The sequence below is a fragment of the Somniosus microcephalus genome, chromosome 3, assembly GCF_052327205.1.
Source record: "Somniosus microcephalus isolate GS21.2 chromosome 3, FLI_Smic_1.0, whole genome shotgun sequence".
NCBI lineage: Eukaryota > Metazoa > Chordata > Chondrichthyes > Squaliformes > Somniosidae > Somniosus > Somniosus microcephalus.
In genome coordinates this window covers 93392427-93411229 of record NC_140989.1, presented here as the reverse complement: position 1 = coordinate 93411229, position 18803 = coordinate 93392427, and the positions used below count along the sequence as shown (strand labels likewise).

Below are 18803 nucleotides of genomic sequence, written 5' to 3'. Positions count from 1 at the left end.
TTTAGATTTTTTGCTAGTTTACTTTCATAATCTATATTCTCCCTCTATTATTTTTTTAGTCATCTTTTGCTGGTTTCTAAAATTTTCCCAATCCTCTGGTCTTTCACTAATCTTCGCAACATTGTTTCAATTTGAAAACATCATTAACTTCCTTAGTTAGCCACGGATGGTGCATCCTTCTCGTAGAATCTTTCTTTCTCACTGGAATAAACCTTTGCTGAGAGTTACGAAATATCTCCTTAAATGTCTGCCACTGCTTATCTACCGTCTTACCCTTTAATCTATTTTCCCAGTATACTTTAGCCAACTCTGTTTTCATACATTTGTAATTGCCTTTATTTAAGTTTAGGACACTAGTTTCAGACCCAAGTTTCTCACCCTCAAACTGAATTTGAAATTCTATCATGCTATGATCACTCTTCCCTGGAGGATGTGCGGGTTAGGTTGATTGGCTATGATAAATTGAACCTTAGTGTTAGGGCGATTAAATACGTGGGGTTACGGGGATAGGGTGGGATATGTGTTGGTGTAGGGGTTACGGGGATCGGGTGGGATATGTGTCGGTGCAGGCTCGATGGGCCGAAATGGCCTCTATCTGCACTGTGGGGTTTCTGTGATTCTGTGATCCTTTACTATGAGATCATTAATTAATCCTGTCTCATTACACATTAGCAGATCTAAAATAGCCGTCTCCCTGGTTGGTTCCACAACGTTTTAAGAAACCATCCCGAATATATTCTATGAACTCGTCCTCAAGGCTACCCTTGTCAATTTGATTTGTCTAATCTATGTGAAAATTAAAATCGCCCATAATTATCGCAGTACCTTTCTGACAAGCCCCTATTATTTCTTGATTTATACTCTGTCCTACAGTGTAGCTACTGTTAGGGGACCTATAGACTACTCCCACCAGTGACTTCTTTCCCTTACTATTGCTTATCTCCACCCAAACTGATTCTACATCTTGATCTTCTGAGCCAATATCATTTCTCACCACTGCACTGATCTCATCCTTTATTAACATAGCTACCCTACCTCCTTTTCCTTTCTGCCTATCCTTCCGAAATGTCAAATACCCCATAATATTCAGTTCCCAGTCTTGGTCACGTTGCAACCACATCTCTGTAATGGCTATCAGATCATACCCATTTATTTCTATTTGTACTGTCAACTCATCTATCTTGTTACGAATGCTGCGTGCATTCAGATAAAGAGATTTAAATTTTTTCTTTATACCATTTTTACCTACTCTGAAACTATTTGCTGGTGCACGCTTATGTTTGTACGCTCTGTCTCCTCCTGTCACACTCTGGTTATCATTACCCCTATCGCTACCATGCATTATTGCCTTCTTCTTTCTCTTTGACTTTCTAAATTCCTTCATCTGAACCCCCCCCCCCCCCGCTGCACTATTTAGTTCAAAGCCCTATCTACCGCCCTAGTTATTCGATTCGCCAGGACACTGGTCCCAGCATGGTTCAAGTGAAGCCCATCCCAACGGAACAGCTCCCTCTTTCCCCAGTACTGGTGCCAGTGCCCCATGAATTGAAACCAATTACTCCCACACCAATCTTTGAGCCACGCATTCGTCTCTCTGATCTTATTGACCCTATGCCGATTTGCTCGTGGCTCAGGTAGTAATCCAGAGATTATTACCTTTGTGGTTCTGCTATTTATTTTGGCACCTAGCTGCTCATACTCCCTCAGCAGAACCTCTTTGTTAGTCCTACCTATGTCATTGGTACCTACGTGGACCACAACAACTGGATCTTTCCCCTCCCACTCCAAGTTCCTCTCCAGCCCCGAGGAGATGTCTTTAACCCTGGCACCGGGCAGGCAACACAGCCTTCGGGACTCTCGCTCTTGGCTGCAGAGAGTAGTATCTATCCCCCTGTGGTAAACCACTTTTATCGTTCACTATCGTTACCCTATGGTTATCACTGTTATATCGTTACACTATGGTTATCACTGTTTACACTGTTGTATCACTACACGAGGTCGCCTCTTGTCACGCTGTTATACCTGGGCTGACCACTGCTGACTCCGCCCATGGCTCCACCTACTTGCCCAGGTATAAAGGTGGTCGACTGGCTGGTATTCCTCCTTGTTGGATCCGATCACCCACGAGGGTGGGCTCTGTTATTTAGCCAATAAAAACCTATAGTTACTTTCTTAACTCGTCGCTTTTCATTGGATGAATTGATAGGTATATCAATTTTATTGGCTAAATTTTAAAAATGTCTAACGAACCGTCAGACCAGTCAGACGCCCAGCTACAACAGCCACAGCAGCCGGCCTGGCTGCGAGCCCTCCGACCGCCGTACCTGGATCTAAACCCACAGGCAGCAAACTCAGCCCTCGACTTCAAACACTGGCTGAGCTGTTTCGAATCCTACCTGGGAGAATCCGGCGTGCCTCAGAGATCCAAACTAAGAGTGCTGACCACCCAAGTGAGCCCTAAAGTATTCGCACTCATACAGGACCTTACTACATACGAGGCCGCCATCAACCTGCTGAAACAGCAGTACCGGAGCCTGGTAAATTCTATGTATGCCAGACACCTCCTAAGATCCCGCCCGCAACAGCCAGGAGAGTCTGTAGATGAATTTTTACGGGCGCTACAAACACTCGGCAGGGACTGTGACTTTAAAGCGGTAACGGCTGCAGAAAATACTGAAGAGAATATCCGCGATGCCTTCGTGAAAGGCCTTCGGTCCGACTACTCACGGCAAAGACTGCTCGAATCAAAGGGCCTCGACCTGAACACAGCTGCAGCCCTCGCCCGCTCCCTGGAAGTGGCCCATCGGGACCTCGAGGCGTATTCCAGGTACTGTACTGCGCGACCCTGGGACTCCGGCCCGACCCCGGCCGCAATACCCCTCGCAACGCCGCCTCCGGGACCTACCTCAGCGTCGGCGTCCCAGAACCGATCGGGACCGCCACCCCCGGTACCGGCTGCAACATCGGACCCCCGCGATCGGGCCGCCGGCTGCTTCTTCTGTGGCCAGGCGAAACACCCGGGGACGCGCTGCCCTGCGAGAAACACGACTTGCTCCCATTGCCAGAAGAAAGGCCACTTTGCTAAGGCCTGCAGGGGGAGAGCCACAGACGCCAGCAGTGCCTCATGCGAATTGTGGGGGCGGCCATCTTTCATCCAGGCCACAGATGCCAGTATCCCCTCGTGTGAGTCGTGGGGGCGGCCATCTTTGATCAAGGCAACCGACACCAACAATGCCTCATGTGAGTTGTGGGGGCAGCCATCTTATTTAACCTCGTGGGCGCCGCCATTTTGTCCACCACAGTCGACCGCCACCTTGTCGCCAGACCCGACCACCGCCTCACCCGCAGACTACAGCAGCTCGCTCAGCCATACACTAGCCTCCGTCACACTGGACCAAGCTCGCCCGCATCACCTGTCCAAGTCCATGATGGACATCAAAGTAAACGGCCACGCCACGACCTGCCTGTTCGACAGCGGAAGCACAGAGAGTTTCATACATCCAGACACGGTGAGCCACTACTCCCTCACTGTCCGGCCAACGCGCAACCGGATCTCGATGGCATCGAGGTCCCATTCTACAGACATCAGCGGCTACTGTATTGTGACCCTGTCGGTTAGGGGCACGGAGTATAAAAATTTTAAACTCCTCGTCCTGCCCCAGCTCTGCGCTGCCGTCTTACTAGGGCTGGACTTCCAATCCCACCTGCAAAGTGTCACTTTGGCATACGGTGGACCCCTCCCCCCACTCACAGTCGACAACCAGCAGCCTTTAAACCGCCCACCGCATACCACCTGCGGCCTATCCACCCTCAAGGTCCCACCCCCCTCCCTGTTCGCTAACCTCACCCGCGACTGTAAACCCGTCGCCACCAAGAGCAGGCGGTACAGCGCCGGGGACAGAGCTTTTATTAGCTGTGAGGTGCAGCGTCTCCTGAAGGAGGGCATCATCGAGAGGAGCAACAGCCCCTGGCGTGCCCAGGTCGTAGTCGTTAAGACCGGCGATAAAAACCGCCTAGTCATCGACTACAGCCAAACCATAAACCGGTACACCCAGCTGGACGCATACCCCCTTCCCCGCATATCTGATATGGTCAATCAGATTGTGCAGTACCGGGCATTCTCCACCATCGACCTTAAGTCGGCCTATCACCAACTCCCTATCCGCCCTGAGGACCGCCAGTATACAGCCTTCGAGGCGAACGGCCGCCTCTACCACTTCCTTAGGGTTCCCTTCGGCGTCACCAACGGGGTTTCGGTCTTCCAAAGGGAGATGGACCGGATGGTTGACCAGAACGGGCTGCACGCCACGTTCCCCTATCTAGATAACGTCACCATCTGCGGCCGCGACTGGCAGGACCACGATGTTAATCTGGAAAGATTCCTCCGTACGGCCCAACGGCTGAACCTCACCTACAATAAGGAGAAATGTGTGTTTAACACCTCGCGCCTTGCCATCCTCGGCTGCGTAGTAGAGAACGGAGTCATCGGCCCCGACCCCGAAAGAATGCGCCCCCTCATGGAGCTTCCCCTCCCCCACTGTCCAAAGGCGCTGAAGAGAACCCTGGGGCTCTTCGCCTACTATGCCCAATGGGTGCCAAATTATGCGGACAAAGCCAGACCCCTCATGAAGTCCACCTCCTTCCTCCTGACGGCAGAAGCGTGCGCAGCCTTCTCCCTCATTAAGGGAGACATTGCTAAGGCCACAATGCACGCGGTGGATGAGTCTATCCCTTTCCAAGTGGAGAGCGATGCATCCGACTTTGCCCTAGCCACAACCCTCAACCAGGAGGGGAGACCGGTGGCCTTCTTCTCAAGGGCCCTCCAGGGCCCTGAGATCTGACACTCTTCGGTTGAGAAGGAGGCCCAGGCGATCGTGGAGGCTGTACGACGCTGGAGGCATTACCTGGCAGGCAAACGATTTACCCTCCTCACCGACCAGCGTTCGGTCGCTTTTATGTTTAATAACAAGCTGAGGGGCAAAATCAAGAACGACAAGATCTTGAGGTGGAGAATCGAGCTCTCCACCTATGATTATGATATCTTGTACCGGCCTGGTAAACTGAACGAACCCCCAGATGCTCTATCACGAAGTACATGCGCCAACGTGCAAACTGATAGGCTGCAGACACTCCACAACGACCTCTGCCACCCCGGGGTCACCAGACTTTACCACTTCATTAAGGCCCGCAACCTGCCATACTCCATCGAGGAGGTCAGGACCATGACCAGGAACTGCCAAACCTGTGCCGAATGCAAACCGCATTTCTTTAGGCCGGACAGAGCAAGCCTGATCAAGGCCACCCGCCCCTTCGAGCGCTTGAGCATCGATTTTAAGGGGCCCCTCCCGTCCTCTGACCGTAATGTGTACTTCCTCAACATCATTGATGAGTACTCCCGTTTCCCCTTTGCCTTCCCCTGCCCAGACATGACCAGCACCACGGTCATCAAATGCCTGAACGACCTCTTCGCCTTGTTCGGGTTCCCGAACTATATACATAGCGACCGGGGCTCCTCCTTCATGAGCGAGGAACTTCGCCAGTTCCTATTAGCGAGAGGTATCGCTGCAAGCAGGACCACCAGCTACAACCCCTGAGGGAACGGCCAGGTGGAAAGAGAGAACGCGACTGTCTGGAAGGCCGTTCTCTTAGCCTTAAAGTCTAAGGGCCTCCCAACCTCTCGCTGGCAGGAAGTCCTCCCGGCAGCGCTGCATTCCATCCGGTCACTGCTTTGCACTGCCATTAACGCCACCCCCCATGAACGAATGTTTGTTTTCCCCAGGAAATCGACTACGGGAACCACGCTGCCAACTTGGCTGACTTCTCCGGGGCCCGTCTTACTGCGAAAGCATGTGAGGGCCCATAAAACGGACCCCCTGGTCGAGAGGGTGGTCCTCCTGCACGCCAACCCCCAGTACGCCTACGTGGCATACCCAGACGGGCGGGAGGACACAGTCTCCTTACGAGACCTTGCACCCTCGGGCACCCCTGAGACACCACCGTTACCCCCCACCACCCCCCCAAATCCAGCCCAGGTAGACGGCATGCCGGAACCCCACGAGCCTTCGTCAACCACGCAGACACCAGCATTAACACCGGAGACTGCAACACCGCCGCCGCTGCTGCGCCGATCAGAAAGACTTACGAGGCCTCCGGACAGACTGACATACCCGAACTGGTAGTACACTACACCCCGCCAGACTCAAATCTAAACAAGGGGTGAATGTGGTAAACCACTTTTATCGTTCACTATCGTTACACTATGGTTATCACTGTTATATCGTTACACTATGGTTATCACTGTTTACACTGTTGTATCACTACACGAGGTCGCCTCTTGTCACGCTGTTATACCTGGGCTGACCACTGCTGACTCCGCCCATGGCTCCACCTACTTGCCCAGGTATAAAGGTGGTCGACTGGCTGGTATTCCTCCTTGTTGGATCCGATCACCCACGAGGGTGGGCTCTGTTATTTAGCCAATAAAAACCTATAGTTACTTTCTTAACTCGTCGCTTTTCATTGGATAAATTGATAGGTATATCACCCCCTAACTATACTGTCCCCTACCACTACTACATTCCTTTTTACTCCCCCAACTTGAATGGCCCCCTGTACCACGGTGCTGTGGTCAGTTTGCTCATCCTCCCTGCAGTCCCTGCTCTCATCCACACAGGCTGCAAGAACCTCGTACCCGTTGGGCAAGTGCAAGGGCGGAGGATCCTCCAATGCTAACTCCTGGATCCCCATACCTGCCTCACTTGCAGTCACACCCTTCTGTCCCTGACCAGATTTGAAGTACTTAACCTAAGGGGTGTGATTGCCTCCTGGAACAAAGTATCCTGCAGGCTTTTCCCTCATCCACACAGGCAGCAAGAACCTCATACCTGTTGGACAAGGGCAAAGGCTGAGGCTCCTCCAGCACTGCACCTGGGGTCCCCTTACCTGCCTGAGTTGCAGCCACAGCCTCCTGTTCCTGACCACTAACCAGATCTGTATCACTACCTAACCTAAGGGGTGTGATTGCCTCCTGGATCAAAGAGTCCAGGTAACTCTCCCCATCCCTGATGCCCCGCAATGTCTGCAGCTCAAACTCCAGCTCAAAAACTCTGAGCTGAAGTTCCTCAAGATGCAGGCACTTACTGCAAATGTGGTTGTCCGGGATCACAATGCTCTCCACAAACTCCCACATGCTGCAGTTGCGGCACACCATCTGCACTGCCATCCCTATATGACCTTGTTTTATTTAATTAAATGTAATTAAATTTGTATTTAGGTGTAGTAGCTTGACTACTTACTTGATCTAGATTAAGTTAAGGGTACTGAAATTAAATATTTACCTGTAACCCAAAGCACTACAAGTAGTGTAGGCAAAAAGAAACAACTCCTTCCCCCTCTTCTCCGAATTCCCACTCTTTCCAAATTCCCAAATAAAACAGTGTTCAAGTCCAGAAATTTCAAGTGCAGAAATGTTTATTTTTATACACGAGGAGCCTCACCCAATTTACAAGGGTTTACTCAGCTCCCCTGCTCCTGGTGATTAGAACCTATTCAAGACAAACACTTACAGCTGACTGACAGTTAACTGCCACTGGCAGGCAGCTTCTGTTAACTACAGTTTTTAAAGTTCTAGGTTAAAATCAAAATCTTAAACTAAATTTAACTTTTTACAGCTTCTACTTACCCAATACTTAGCAGAAATCCCCACTCTTCCCAAATAAAATAGTCTGTTCAAGTCCACTTTGTTTAATCCTGCTCTGTGCAATGTAATGCAATGTAACATAGAATGTATTGAGGGCCACTGATTTGCAGCGATTGAATGTGTCAAATTTTGCTTTCATTACATGATATTCTGGAATGTGGCAGTATGTGGCAACACTGGGGATGGTGGAGCACTGAGGGAGGTCCAAGGGTGCCTCAGAACTGGGGGGAGAGGGAATCCCAGAGTCAGATATGTGAAGCGGAGGAGTTAACTCTGGGCTGGCAGCAGCCTGCAGTATTTGTGTGGCGCTACAGAAATTTAACATTTACAAAGTTGTCTTCCCATTTTTTAAGCGGCCTCCAACTGTCTCCTTAAGGACCGTTGGTTAGGCTGCTCAAGATCTGGTACAACATAGGCGTACGCTCTGCCCATTTGTATCCAAATTTTGCATTGAGGTCCTACAACTGGTGTTTGGACCCTGATTTTCAGATGCAAGATGCTAAACGGCTGTTTCAGGCAGGCACCCTGAACACCTAAAAGGCATCCACTTCCAATACGGCGACCAGCGTACTTGCAGTGCAAGATTGGGTGCAGGAGGCTGCGACACAAAATTTGACCCCCTATTGTTCATTTTACGGCCAAAATGAAGTTGAATTTCTTCCCTCGGTCTCCTTTTTTACTTTTCATTTCTCTTTTTCTCCCCGTCTGTCTCTTTCACTTCCTTCCATCTGTCATTCCTCCTTCCCTTTTGTCTCACCTCCTTCACCATTCTTGTATGCTTCTTTCTCTCGTTGTCCTGTTCTGGCTTTTCCCTGTCTCTTTCTCTTTTCTCTCTTTTTCTTACCTTTTTCTGTCCTTTTGGGTTCTTGGCATTGGAGGGATCCAGCCACTGATCGATGATCCTGGGTAGTAAGAAGTATCTGGCCAAGATCACAGACCATTGGTCATGCAGAGTGGGAGAGATCCATCTAGGGCCGCAGGCAAGCTATACTGCAGAGCAGAAAGGATCTAGCCAGGGCTGCTGACTCTTGATTTTGAAGAGTGGGAATGTTCATAGTATGAGTGTATGGCCAGGACCACAGGTGCTAAAACAGTGAGAAGGATCCAGCCAGGGGAGCAAGCCACCACAGCATGGGGCTCCAAAGAGCCGTGGCAGCTCTTTAATTTGAAAGAGAGAAAGAGGTGTAAAAAAGTTATCAAATCTTTTTTTTTAAATATAAAAAACAGAAGATTCTGGAGGGCACTAGGAGAGGCAAAATATCTTACTTAAGTAAGCCTCACGTGAGTGGTGTTGTGGGGCACAATTCCACAGCGCCACCAATGTTGTAGAAGCAAATCAAGAGCTGGGAGGATTCAAACAAAGGCAAATAAATGCCAGGATAGAAATATGCTCAACAAGAAACTGTTATGGGAAGTAACACATGCAGAAAATGTACGTATATGGACAACTTTTCATCTATTAACAGTCTCACCTCTAGCCAAGCTGTTCCAGTGCAGCTACAACACTGGCATCTATCCGACAAAGTGGAAAACTGCCCAGGTATGTCCTGTCCACAAAAAGGACAAATCCAACCCAGCCAATTACCGCCACTTCAGTCTACTCTCAATCATCAGCAAATTGATGGAAGGTGTCATCGACAGTGCTATCAAGCGGCACTTACTCACCAATAACCTGCTCACTGATGCCCAGTTTGGCTTCCACCAAGGCCACTTGGCTCCCGACCTCATTCCAGCCTTGGTCCAAACATGGACAAAGGAGCTGAATTCCAGAGATGAGGTGAGAGTGACTGCCCTTGACATCAAGGCACCATTTGACTGAGTGTGGCATCAAGGAGCCCAATAAAACTGAAGTCAATGGGAATCGGGGGGAAAACGCTCCACTGGCTGGAGTCATACCTAGCACAAAGGAAGATGGTTGTGGTGATTGAAGGTCAGTCATCACAGCCCCAGGACATCGCTGCAGGAGTTCCTCAGGGTAGTGTCCCAAGCCCAACCATCTTCAGCTGCTACATCAATGACCTTCTCTCCAACATAAGGTCAGAAATGGGGATGTTCGCTGATGACTGCACAGTGTTCAGCGCCATTCACAACTCCTCAGATAATGAAGCAGTTATTTGCCCGCATGCGACAAGACCTGGATGACATTCAGGCTTGGGCTGATAAATGGCAGGTAACATTCGCGCCACAGAAGTGCCAGGCAATGACTATCTCCAACAAGTGAGAATCTAACCGCCTCCTCTTGAGGTTCAACGGCATTACCATCGCCGAATCCCCCACCATCAACATCCTGGGGGTCACCATTGACCAGAAACTTAACTGGACCAGCCACTTAAATACCGTGGCAACAAGAGCAGGTCAGAGGCTAGGTATTCTGCAGCGAGTGTCTCATTTCCTGTCTCCCCAAAGCCTTTCTACCATCTACAAGGCACAAGTCAGGAGTGTGATGGAATACTCTCCACTTGCCTGGATGAGTGCCACTGCAATAACACTCAAGAAGCTCGACAACATCCAGGACAATGCAGCCCGTTTGATTGGCACCTCATCTACCACCTTAAACATTCACTCCCTCCACCACCAGTGTACTGTGGCTGCAGTGTGTACCATCTACAAGATGCACTACAGCAACTCGCCAAGGCTTCTTCGGCAGCACCTCCCAAACCCGCGACCTCTTCCACCTAGAAGGACAAGGGCAGCAGGCACATGGGAACACCACCACCTCCAAGTTCCCCTCCAAGTCACACACCACCCTGACTTAGAAGTATATCGCCGATCCTTCATCATCGCCGGGTCAAAATCCTGGAACTCCCTATCTAATAGCACTGTGGGAGTACCTTCAGCACACGGACTGCAGCAGTTCAAGACGGCGGCTCACCACCACCTTCTCAAGGGCAACTAGGGATGGGCAATAAATGCTGGCCTTGCCAGCGACGCCCAGATCCCATAAACGAATTTTAGTCGATCCCGTATTGCACATGCGGAGTAAAGGTCATGTGTAGCCTTCAGGTTGGGTTACAGGACAGGAGAATTGGACCAGGGTGTGCAGATATAATTCAATTGTCATTTTAAAGTCAAACATTGTGTCCTTATTTTAGATATTATTTATAGAAAAACTTACAGCAATTTGGGAAGCAGAGAAGTAGAGTCGGTTGGAGCATAGGAGGCACAAAAATGAGGTGCTACAGTACCATCGCTGCTGAGAGAGTGCAATTACAGCATGACTAGTTTGCATAGGCAGTTTCCATTATAAATGTGGACACAGACGTAAGATTTTTACTATTATATTGATAAACACTGATAGATATTTCCAGCAATCGTTCTCTTAAAAAAGAATCAATCCTTGCCTAAATGCAAGTTGTCTGGTCATAACATCATTGCACAGTGGAGCCCAGCTATATGCAAATGGTCAGACAACATTGCAATAGGTCTTGCAAATTAAAATGCTGCACATAATCAAACAAGCATATGAAAAGGTTGAATAAAGAATAATCCTGTAAATGAATTGGATACAACAAAAATTTGCAAATATTAATTTGCATACACATGGGCTCTTCTGCACGATCAATTCCTATGAAATATATATTAGAGTGAAAATGTTTATTTACAGTAATTCACACAATATATTAAACAATTCTGGTACTGACTATTAAAAATGGTTTCACAAAATATGACCATATGTTGAGTGACAGTTTTTGACCTATTATGCTAAATTGAATAAACAAGTTAGAATTTACCTTTTTTAAGTTTACGTACTGCTAGCATACGATGGTTGAAGGAGAGTTCCCAAATTCGTAATGTTTTGTCATCACTTACAGTAGCACAGATGGGAAGAATAGGATGGGCTGCAAGGCCCCAAACCTCCCCTTCCATATGACCCTAAGCGGATAAAACAAAATAAACACTGTTCACTGCACATCATTTATAGTCATAATACTGAATGAAGAAAAGGAAATAAAACTGGAATTAAAAATGTATTTCAATCGATTTATTTAGCCCTTTGATTATAGATTTTTTGCAATCTATGTATGCCAAACTTTGTACATAATATAGTTACAGTGACATATGCTTCTTTAACTGCAATAATATTAGAGAGTTTTAGTAACAAAGTTCTTGTTGTTTTCCTAACACTCAGCCTGCTGCATACTATATGGATTCAAATGGTTCTCCAAATTATTAGCTGGCGAATTAGGTGGCTGTTATATTAAAGTTATTCCTGGTGTAACTGTCCAAACATCCATATCATAATTTTAATATAAAAATATTTGTATCCAATTTTTATATTAACATTTGATGTGTGTAACATCAAGAAAAATGAAATCAAATTAAAATGTAATTAACTACACTGGTGCAACTTAGACAAATTCAATAATGCAAATGAATCATCTGGTTTAGTCTTTTGACTAAATTACATCACAGCTCTGCATAATTCATGAAAAAGCAGTGCTCAGTGGGGTCACCAGCCATAGATGCAAAAGACAGGGTGAGAAATTTGTGGCCTGAGCACCACTCCATAGTACCATTAAATGGCGCTAAAACGGCAGCCGCCGCTCTTTCGTCAGCTGCTGGTGGTTCCTGCGGTAGCCACTGCTTTTGTCCTTACCTTTGCGCTGCCGGTAACTAGCAGCGCCATCCCGAACAAAATGGCAGAGTTGTGGTGTACATCGGCGTGCAACGCCGACTTTACGTCACAAGCGCGAACTTTGACCCTAGCGCTGGGTCCTAGGTATGTCATGTTCAAGCAGGCTGACAGTGGCAATGTCTACACCTCTTAAAGGGACACACACACCGTTCAGGTAAGTTTGGATTTAAGGTTTTGGACTGGATTTTTTTGATTTTATTGAAGTGGTGGCTTGTTGCAGTAAATGTGAAAAGTTTTGTAAGTGTGTAGGGAGTGCTGCTTGCAAGGGCTCGGATGGTAAATGAAGGCCTTTGAGAAGACAGAACATGCTGCAAATACTCAGCAGGTCACGCAACATCCGTGGAGAGAAAAACAGAGTTCACATCTCAGGTTGAGATGCTACCTGACAAGCTGAGTATTTCCAGCATTTTATGCTATCATTTCACATTTACAGCATCCGCAGAGGGAAGAGGAAGATGCAAAAGAGGAGGAAGCTGCAGAGGAGGAATCAAGACAGAAGGATGCACCCCAGACAGCCCCTTTGTGGCCGGGATATCCGGGATGGAATCATCGGCCTGCGGTCCAGTGACCACAACCCCAATTCCCCTTTCAATGTTACTCCCACACTTTACCTTCCATCTGATACTGACCATCACAACGTCCTCTTGGCCACAGTGCTGAAATAAAAGCCACCACAAAGCAAACTTTCCAATCCACCTATATACGTCTGTCCAATGGGACATCAAAAAATCAACTCATCACCCGTATTCATTCTCTTAGTGAGTGTCTTGTGTCTGCTTTTGCCTATCCTACTGATGTCACGCAGTGCTACCCCAGTGGCTGCAGCATGGCTGGTGGAAGGCTGCTGACTTTCAGTGGGGAACACTGCAAATGTCCTTGCTGGTTGACCTTGAGGAGCTGGTGGTTGGGAGTGTCAAATCAATCATCTTCTTGTTCTTCTTCACTCTCTTCTCCCTCTTCCTGGCCACCCACTGGCTGGGCAGACTACATTTCTTATAGAATGAGGAAGGCACAAGGGTGGAGTTGTGGTGATGAGAGGGCGGGAAAGCATGAAGTGCATGCCAGAAGGAGGATAACGTATGAGGATACCAGCATCTTTTATCCTTTCAGCTCTGCCGCTGGCCAAGGGCTCAGCCATTTCCCTGCCATGAATGTCCTGCACCATTTCCTCCAAGGGGGTGAGGTGAGGCTAGGAATGGGAGATGTGCCTCGTGATTGGTGCAGATTGTTGGTATGTGAGTGATTGGGGGTGGGGGTCATGCACTGAGCAGTGTGTGAGGCTAGTGGTGCAGTTGGTAGGAGACGGCTTTTGAAGATGCATTCACTGACTTGGACCAGTGGTCTGAGGTCAGGAAACTTCTTTGGGCATTAGAGTCAGGTGGTGGGGGTGACACTGCTGGCAGTGACGGCCTCGGTGATGTACTCCCACATCGTTCTTTCTGGATGGCCTCCTGGCCCCTGTGGGTAGAGGGCCTGTCTTGCAGTGTTGACCCCCTGCACAAAGCTGGAGTGTTGCGTACGAAACCCAGGGTGCCCCTTCCCTGGCTTGCTGAGCCATTTGTATTAGTGCTGAGGTATTTTTCTCATTTTTTGAGGTTAGGAACGGAATTCAGCTTTAAGAGCTGAATATTCACATTTGGGACTTCTTTTCAATGTTAAATATTTTTTATAAGGCAGAAAGGGCTGAAAACTGCATTGTTTCACTTCATTTTAATTTGTAATGCTTCAGTGTGCATGACCCCTTTAATTCTCAAACCTCTTCATTGTCCACAATTCCTTGCGAGCTCCACAGCCTTGCTTCTAGAGGCTGTGGGAAGCTGCAACTCCACACCTGCACACAAACTTCGGGTCAGATGCTTCCAGCAACGCCACCAGGACGGCATTGCATGGCAGGAAGCGCTGCGCCAACAATCTCCATCCCCCCAGATGAATTTTGTTCCATTAGCATTGCAGCCATTTTCAGCAGCCGTTAACTCGGCAACTTTACTGGCTCTAACGGCCAGATTCTGGACCTTCTTCTTGAACTACTAAAGTCCTGGTGCTTTCAGAATGGTAATAGGTAGGGAATTATGGGATTTTAGCCCAGTAACGATGAAGGGATGGTGACATATGTCCCCACTAGTATGATATGTGACTTGGTAGTGTTTCCATAATGATGCTGCTCTTGCATTTCTCAGTGGTATAAGTCGCAGAGCTTGGAGGTGCTGTCAAAGTAAGCTTGGTGAGTTGCTGCAATGCATTCTATAGTCACACTGAACCAGTGGTGCAGGGGGTGGATATTGACTCTAGTGGAAGGGGCTCTGATCAAGTGGATTGCTTTGTGCTAGTGTCAAGGTTCTTGAGTGTTGTTGCAGCTGTATCCATCCAGCAAAATGGCAAGTGTTCTGTCACTCCTGACTTGAGCTTTGTAGATGTTGGCGAGGCACTGAAGTGAGCCACTCATCGCAAAGTACCCAGCCTCTGCTTTGTTCTTATGGCCACACTGTTGATATGGCTCGTCAAGTTCGGCATCTGGTAAATGGTGACTCCCCAGATGTGAATGGTGGGGAACTTGACAACGGTGGCGGCACTGGAGGTCATAGGAAGGTGGTTGAGCATTTCTTGTTGAAGACAGTCACTACCTAGCACTATATTGTGCAAAGGTTACCTGCCATTTCTCAGCCAAAGCCTGGCTGTTGTTCAGGTCCTGCTGTTGGCTGACATAGGCTACTACTTCATTATCAGTGGAGTTGTGAATGGAGCTGAACACTGTGGCACAGTGAATAGCCTCACTCCTGAGCTTATGATTGAGGAAAGGTTACTGAATAAGCAGCTGGAGATGGTTGGGCATAGGACACTACCCAGAGGAATTCCAGCAGCAAAGTCCTGGTTGTGATTATTGGCATCCAATAACCACCTTCATGATTCTGTAGGCAGGTTTTCTTCTTGATCCCACATTATTAGGTAGATGCCAGTGTTATTGCTGCACTGGAACAGCTTGGCTAAGAGGTGACTAGTTTTGGTGCACAGGTTTACAGCACTACAACCAAAATGTTGTCAGGGACAGTCATCTGTGCTATTTCCACTGCACTCAGTCACTTCTTAATATCATGTGGAGTGAACCGAATTGGTTGGACAGTTCCACCTATGATGGAACCTCTGGAGAAGACAGAGTAAGATCGGACACTTGACATTTTTGGCTGAAGATACTTGTGGATGCTTTAGCCGTGTCTCATGCACTCACATGCTGGGCTCTGTCATGGTTCACGATTGGAATGCTCATGTGGCCTCTCCTCCTCTTAGTTGCCTGACTGCCAACCACCATTCTTGACTGGATGTGGTAGGGCTACATAGCTTTGCTTGGATCATTTGGTTCTGGAACCAATTAGCGCTGTCTATAGAATGCTTCTCTATGTGTTTAGCATAAAGGTCGCCATGTGTTGTAGCTTCACTATGTTGCCACTTCATTCTAAGATACACCTAGTGCTGCACCTTGCATGACCTGCTACATTCCCCAGTGTGTTCAGGTCATTATGCAGCAGATGGCAGCCTGTCTTGTGAAGTGGTGGGAAGACAGGTCCTCACAAAGTGGTGGTGGCAATGGATGAGGTCAAAAATTCCTTGTGGTTCATTTGCATCTCCATTTGTTGTCCTCACAAGCACCTCTTCCTCATCTCAAGTGTGCAGCATATTTGGAATCTTCAAAGGAATATCCTTCATCACCTCTTTATAAGGTGCAACTTGAAAGCAAGCAATAACCAAAAATAATTGAAGACAAGTATTAGCAGGAAAACTTCCAAAAAAGTATAGACTAGGGTGCCACAATCTCAAGTTATAGAAAGGTAGAACTAGGTTAGATGTTAGGAGGTGGTCCTTTTCCCAGAAAATAGTGGACCTGTGGAACAGACTGCCGACTTGTGCGATGAACGCCGATTCGCTGAATTTCTTCAAGCAAGAGCTGGACCTGTTTCTGGCTAGGGTGGAGATCACCTAGTACAAGAGGTTGGTACCGTATAACATTTATCGGGGCCAGAGTGGTGTTCTGGACTAGTTTCTATCGGCTAAGGGAATCAGAGGGGAATTTTCTGGATTTCTGCCCTAATTGGCCTGGGTTTTTATTATGGTTTTTTTGCTTCTCCCAGGAGAATATATGGCTTTCAGGTGGGGTGGGTAGTGTATGTATTATGATGCACATGACATCACAAATATATGGAACAGACAGGATGGACTAGTAGGTTTTTTCCTATCAGTCATTTTTCATATGTTCATATACATTTATTTTCTCCTTATAGTTAGGTGGTTTAATTAACATTAATGAATAATGGTGAGTCTATTAAATTATGTTTCAAGAAGTGTTTTAGTCCCAATGGCAAAATGCACTACCTACTATAGTAATCATGCAGATCAAGAATTTTGCGAGTTCAATCCCTGGACTGCATACTTGCAACCATTAGTATTTATTAAGTTGTGGCTATATGTCAATGTTTGCTGACAAAAATGAGTGCTTCCCATGTTGCCTCTTGCCCCTCTTCTCCAGAACAATTTAGATGATGGGGCTGATTTTGACTAAGTTCCCCAGCCCAGTGCATGACAAGTGGTACAATGTTTGCACACTCCTGACATGAGCTGTGCTGAATCTGGACTCAGCATTTATGCATAGTGGGAAAGCATCAGGCATGATTAACAGCTGCCCATTAGGTGCTCGCTCATTAGGGAGCATTGCTGCAGTAGCGGTGATGAAAAATGAAGTACGGCAGTAAAATCTAAAATATGTCTTCCAGGAGTTGTGGCAGCAGCAGGGCACCCCAGTTCACGGCAGAGACATTTTGTTTCAGTAAGTGCAGCTGAGGACGGAGGTTCTCTTTCCATTGGTCACTGGGTCAGCTGATGGATGAGTGAGCGACGTAATTCCCGCATTTACAGCCTTAGAAACGCTGGGCACATGGAACAACTGTGGGCCCTTGGTTTTCAGTGTTGCTAAGGGTATCGGTGTATTTAAAAATCTAAATGCCAGGGTTTCCCTACATTATTGACTGCAGTACAGAAACTGGCCTATTAACAGAACGGGATAATTAATTGTCAAACAGCATCCGCTCAGCAGCATTACTCTGTGGCTGGGTCCCAATGCCAGTTTCTCCCCAGCCTTGAAGCACCATCCCAGTTGCACTATTCATTGTGCAGGTGCCTGCCAATCTGTGGAAATACCCCAATCCTAGAATTTGGGAATGGATCACTGGTACAATATTGCACTCCCATCACTGGTGTGTTCCCTACATGTGTCAAAGTTGCACCTGGTCTGTGATAATTATGCAAATAAACTGATCCAGGAAATTTAAGTGGTATAACCACATTCCCAATCAGGAGAGATTAACCTTTTAAATATGAAATACACAACCAGAGGAAAATTATCCCCACAATGTCCATCATTTCACAGCAGTAATTAAACAAGCAAATAAAATACTGAGCTATATTGCCAAATCAATAGAGTATAGGTCTGAAGTATCAAGTGGAAGCTATATAGTGCTCTGGTCAGGCTGTACCTTGAGTACTGCATTTTTAGCAGAAAACATCCAAGTCATGTCGAAAAAAATTAATTGACCTGAAATTTCCGTCAAAATAACGGCATTCTTATGGCGTACTTTTTAATGGCAAAGAAATAAATACCTGAACCAGCAGGGTCATAGGTCCACTTTTATCTATTTCAAGTATTTCACCATTCTTGGTTCCTACAAGTATATGTCCATGTCCCAATGTAATGGCACGTAATGAAGGATTGTCTTCCAAAAGTAAACCTGCAAAGACAACATGGAATCATACAAATTTCAGCATAAGAGTAGCCTATTTGGCCCATTGTTTCTGTCTCTCAGAGCTATCTACTGTTTTCCTGTTTCTTTGTTCATTCTCCATACCATTTTATATTTGCCTTCCTCAAATGATTTACTAATATCCTTGTAAATGTTCTGACTAATATAGTTTCAGCAGCCATTTGTGGTAAGGCATCCCACATATCCTAATAACCCTTTGCATGAAAAAAATCTAATCACCTCTTTATACTTCTAGTATTAATTCATTTTGCGATTAATTCATTTTGCGATTTTTGTTTTACAAAGTTGAATATTTTTGTTAATTATATTTTAAATTATTCCGTTCCCCATCTGTGTACCAAAAATCACTAAATTTGGTACTGAACATAGTGTTGCTCGATTACATGAAATAGTGCAAATGAGTAACGATATGCTACCATGTAGAACCTAAGGCTATTAACTGATGCCGGAAACACTATCACACACACAAGTGAAAACACCTTGGCCCTGATATTTACAGGGAGGCAGGGACGGAGCGGGGGAGGCAACCCGGAAATTCCGGGGACGCAGAGGTCCTTCTGAAGCGGGGGTGGGGGCTAGAATCAGGCAATCGGGAGGGAGAGATTGGGGTTCAGGATGGGAGCTTGGTGGGGTGCGGGGGTTGCAATGTTGGACCAGGAAATTG

General features: G+C 47.1%; 1 protein-coding gene across 8 annotated transcripts in view; it reads right to left on the bottom strand.

Moving 5' to 3' along the window:
• Positions 1-18803, bottom strand: part of eml6 (EMAP like 6) — an 844856-nt gene that overhangs the window by 325200 nt on the left and 500853 nt on the right. For all 8 annotated transcript variants that reach the window (XM_085981352.1, XM_085981349.1, XM_085981353.1 and 5 more), the window contains 2 exons: positions 17979-18106; positions 11431-11572 (listed from right to left, as the gene is read on the bottom strand). In XM_085981352.1, coding sequence (XP_085837478.1) covers positions 11431-11572; positions 17979-18106 — 270 coding nt within the window. The remainder of the gene's footprint in view (positions 1-11430; positions 11573-17978; positions 18107-18803) is intronic.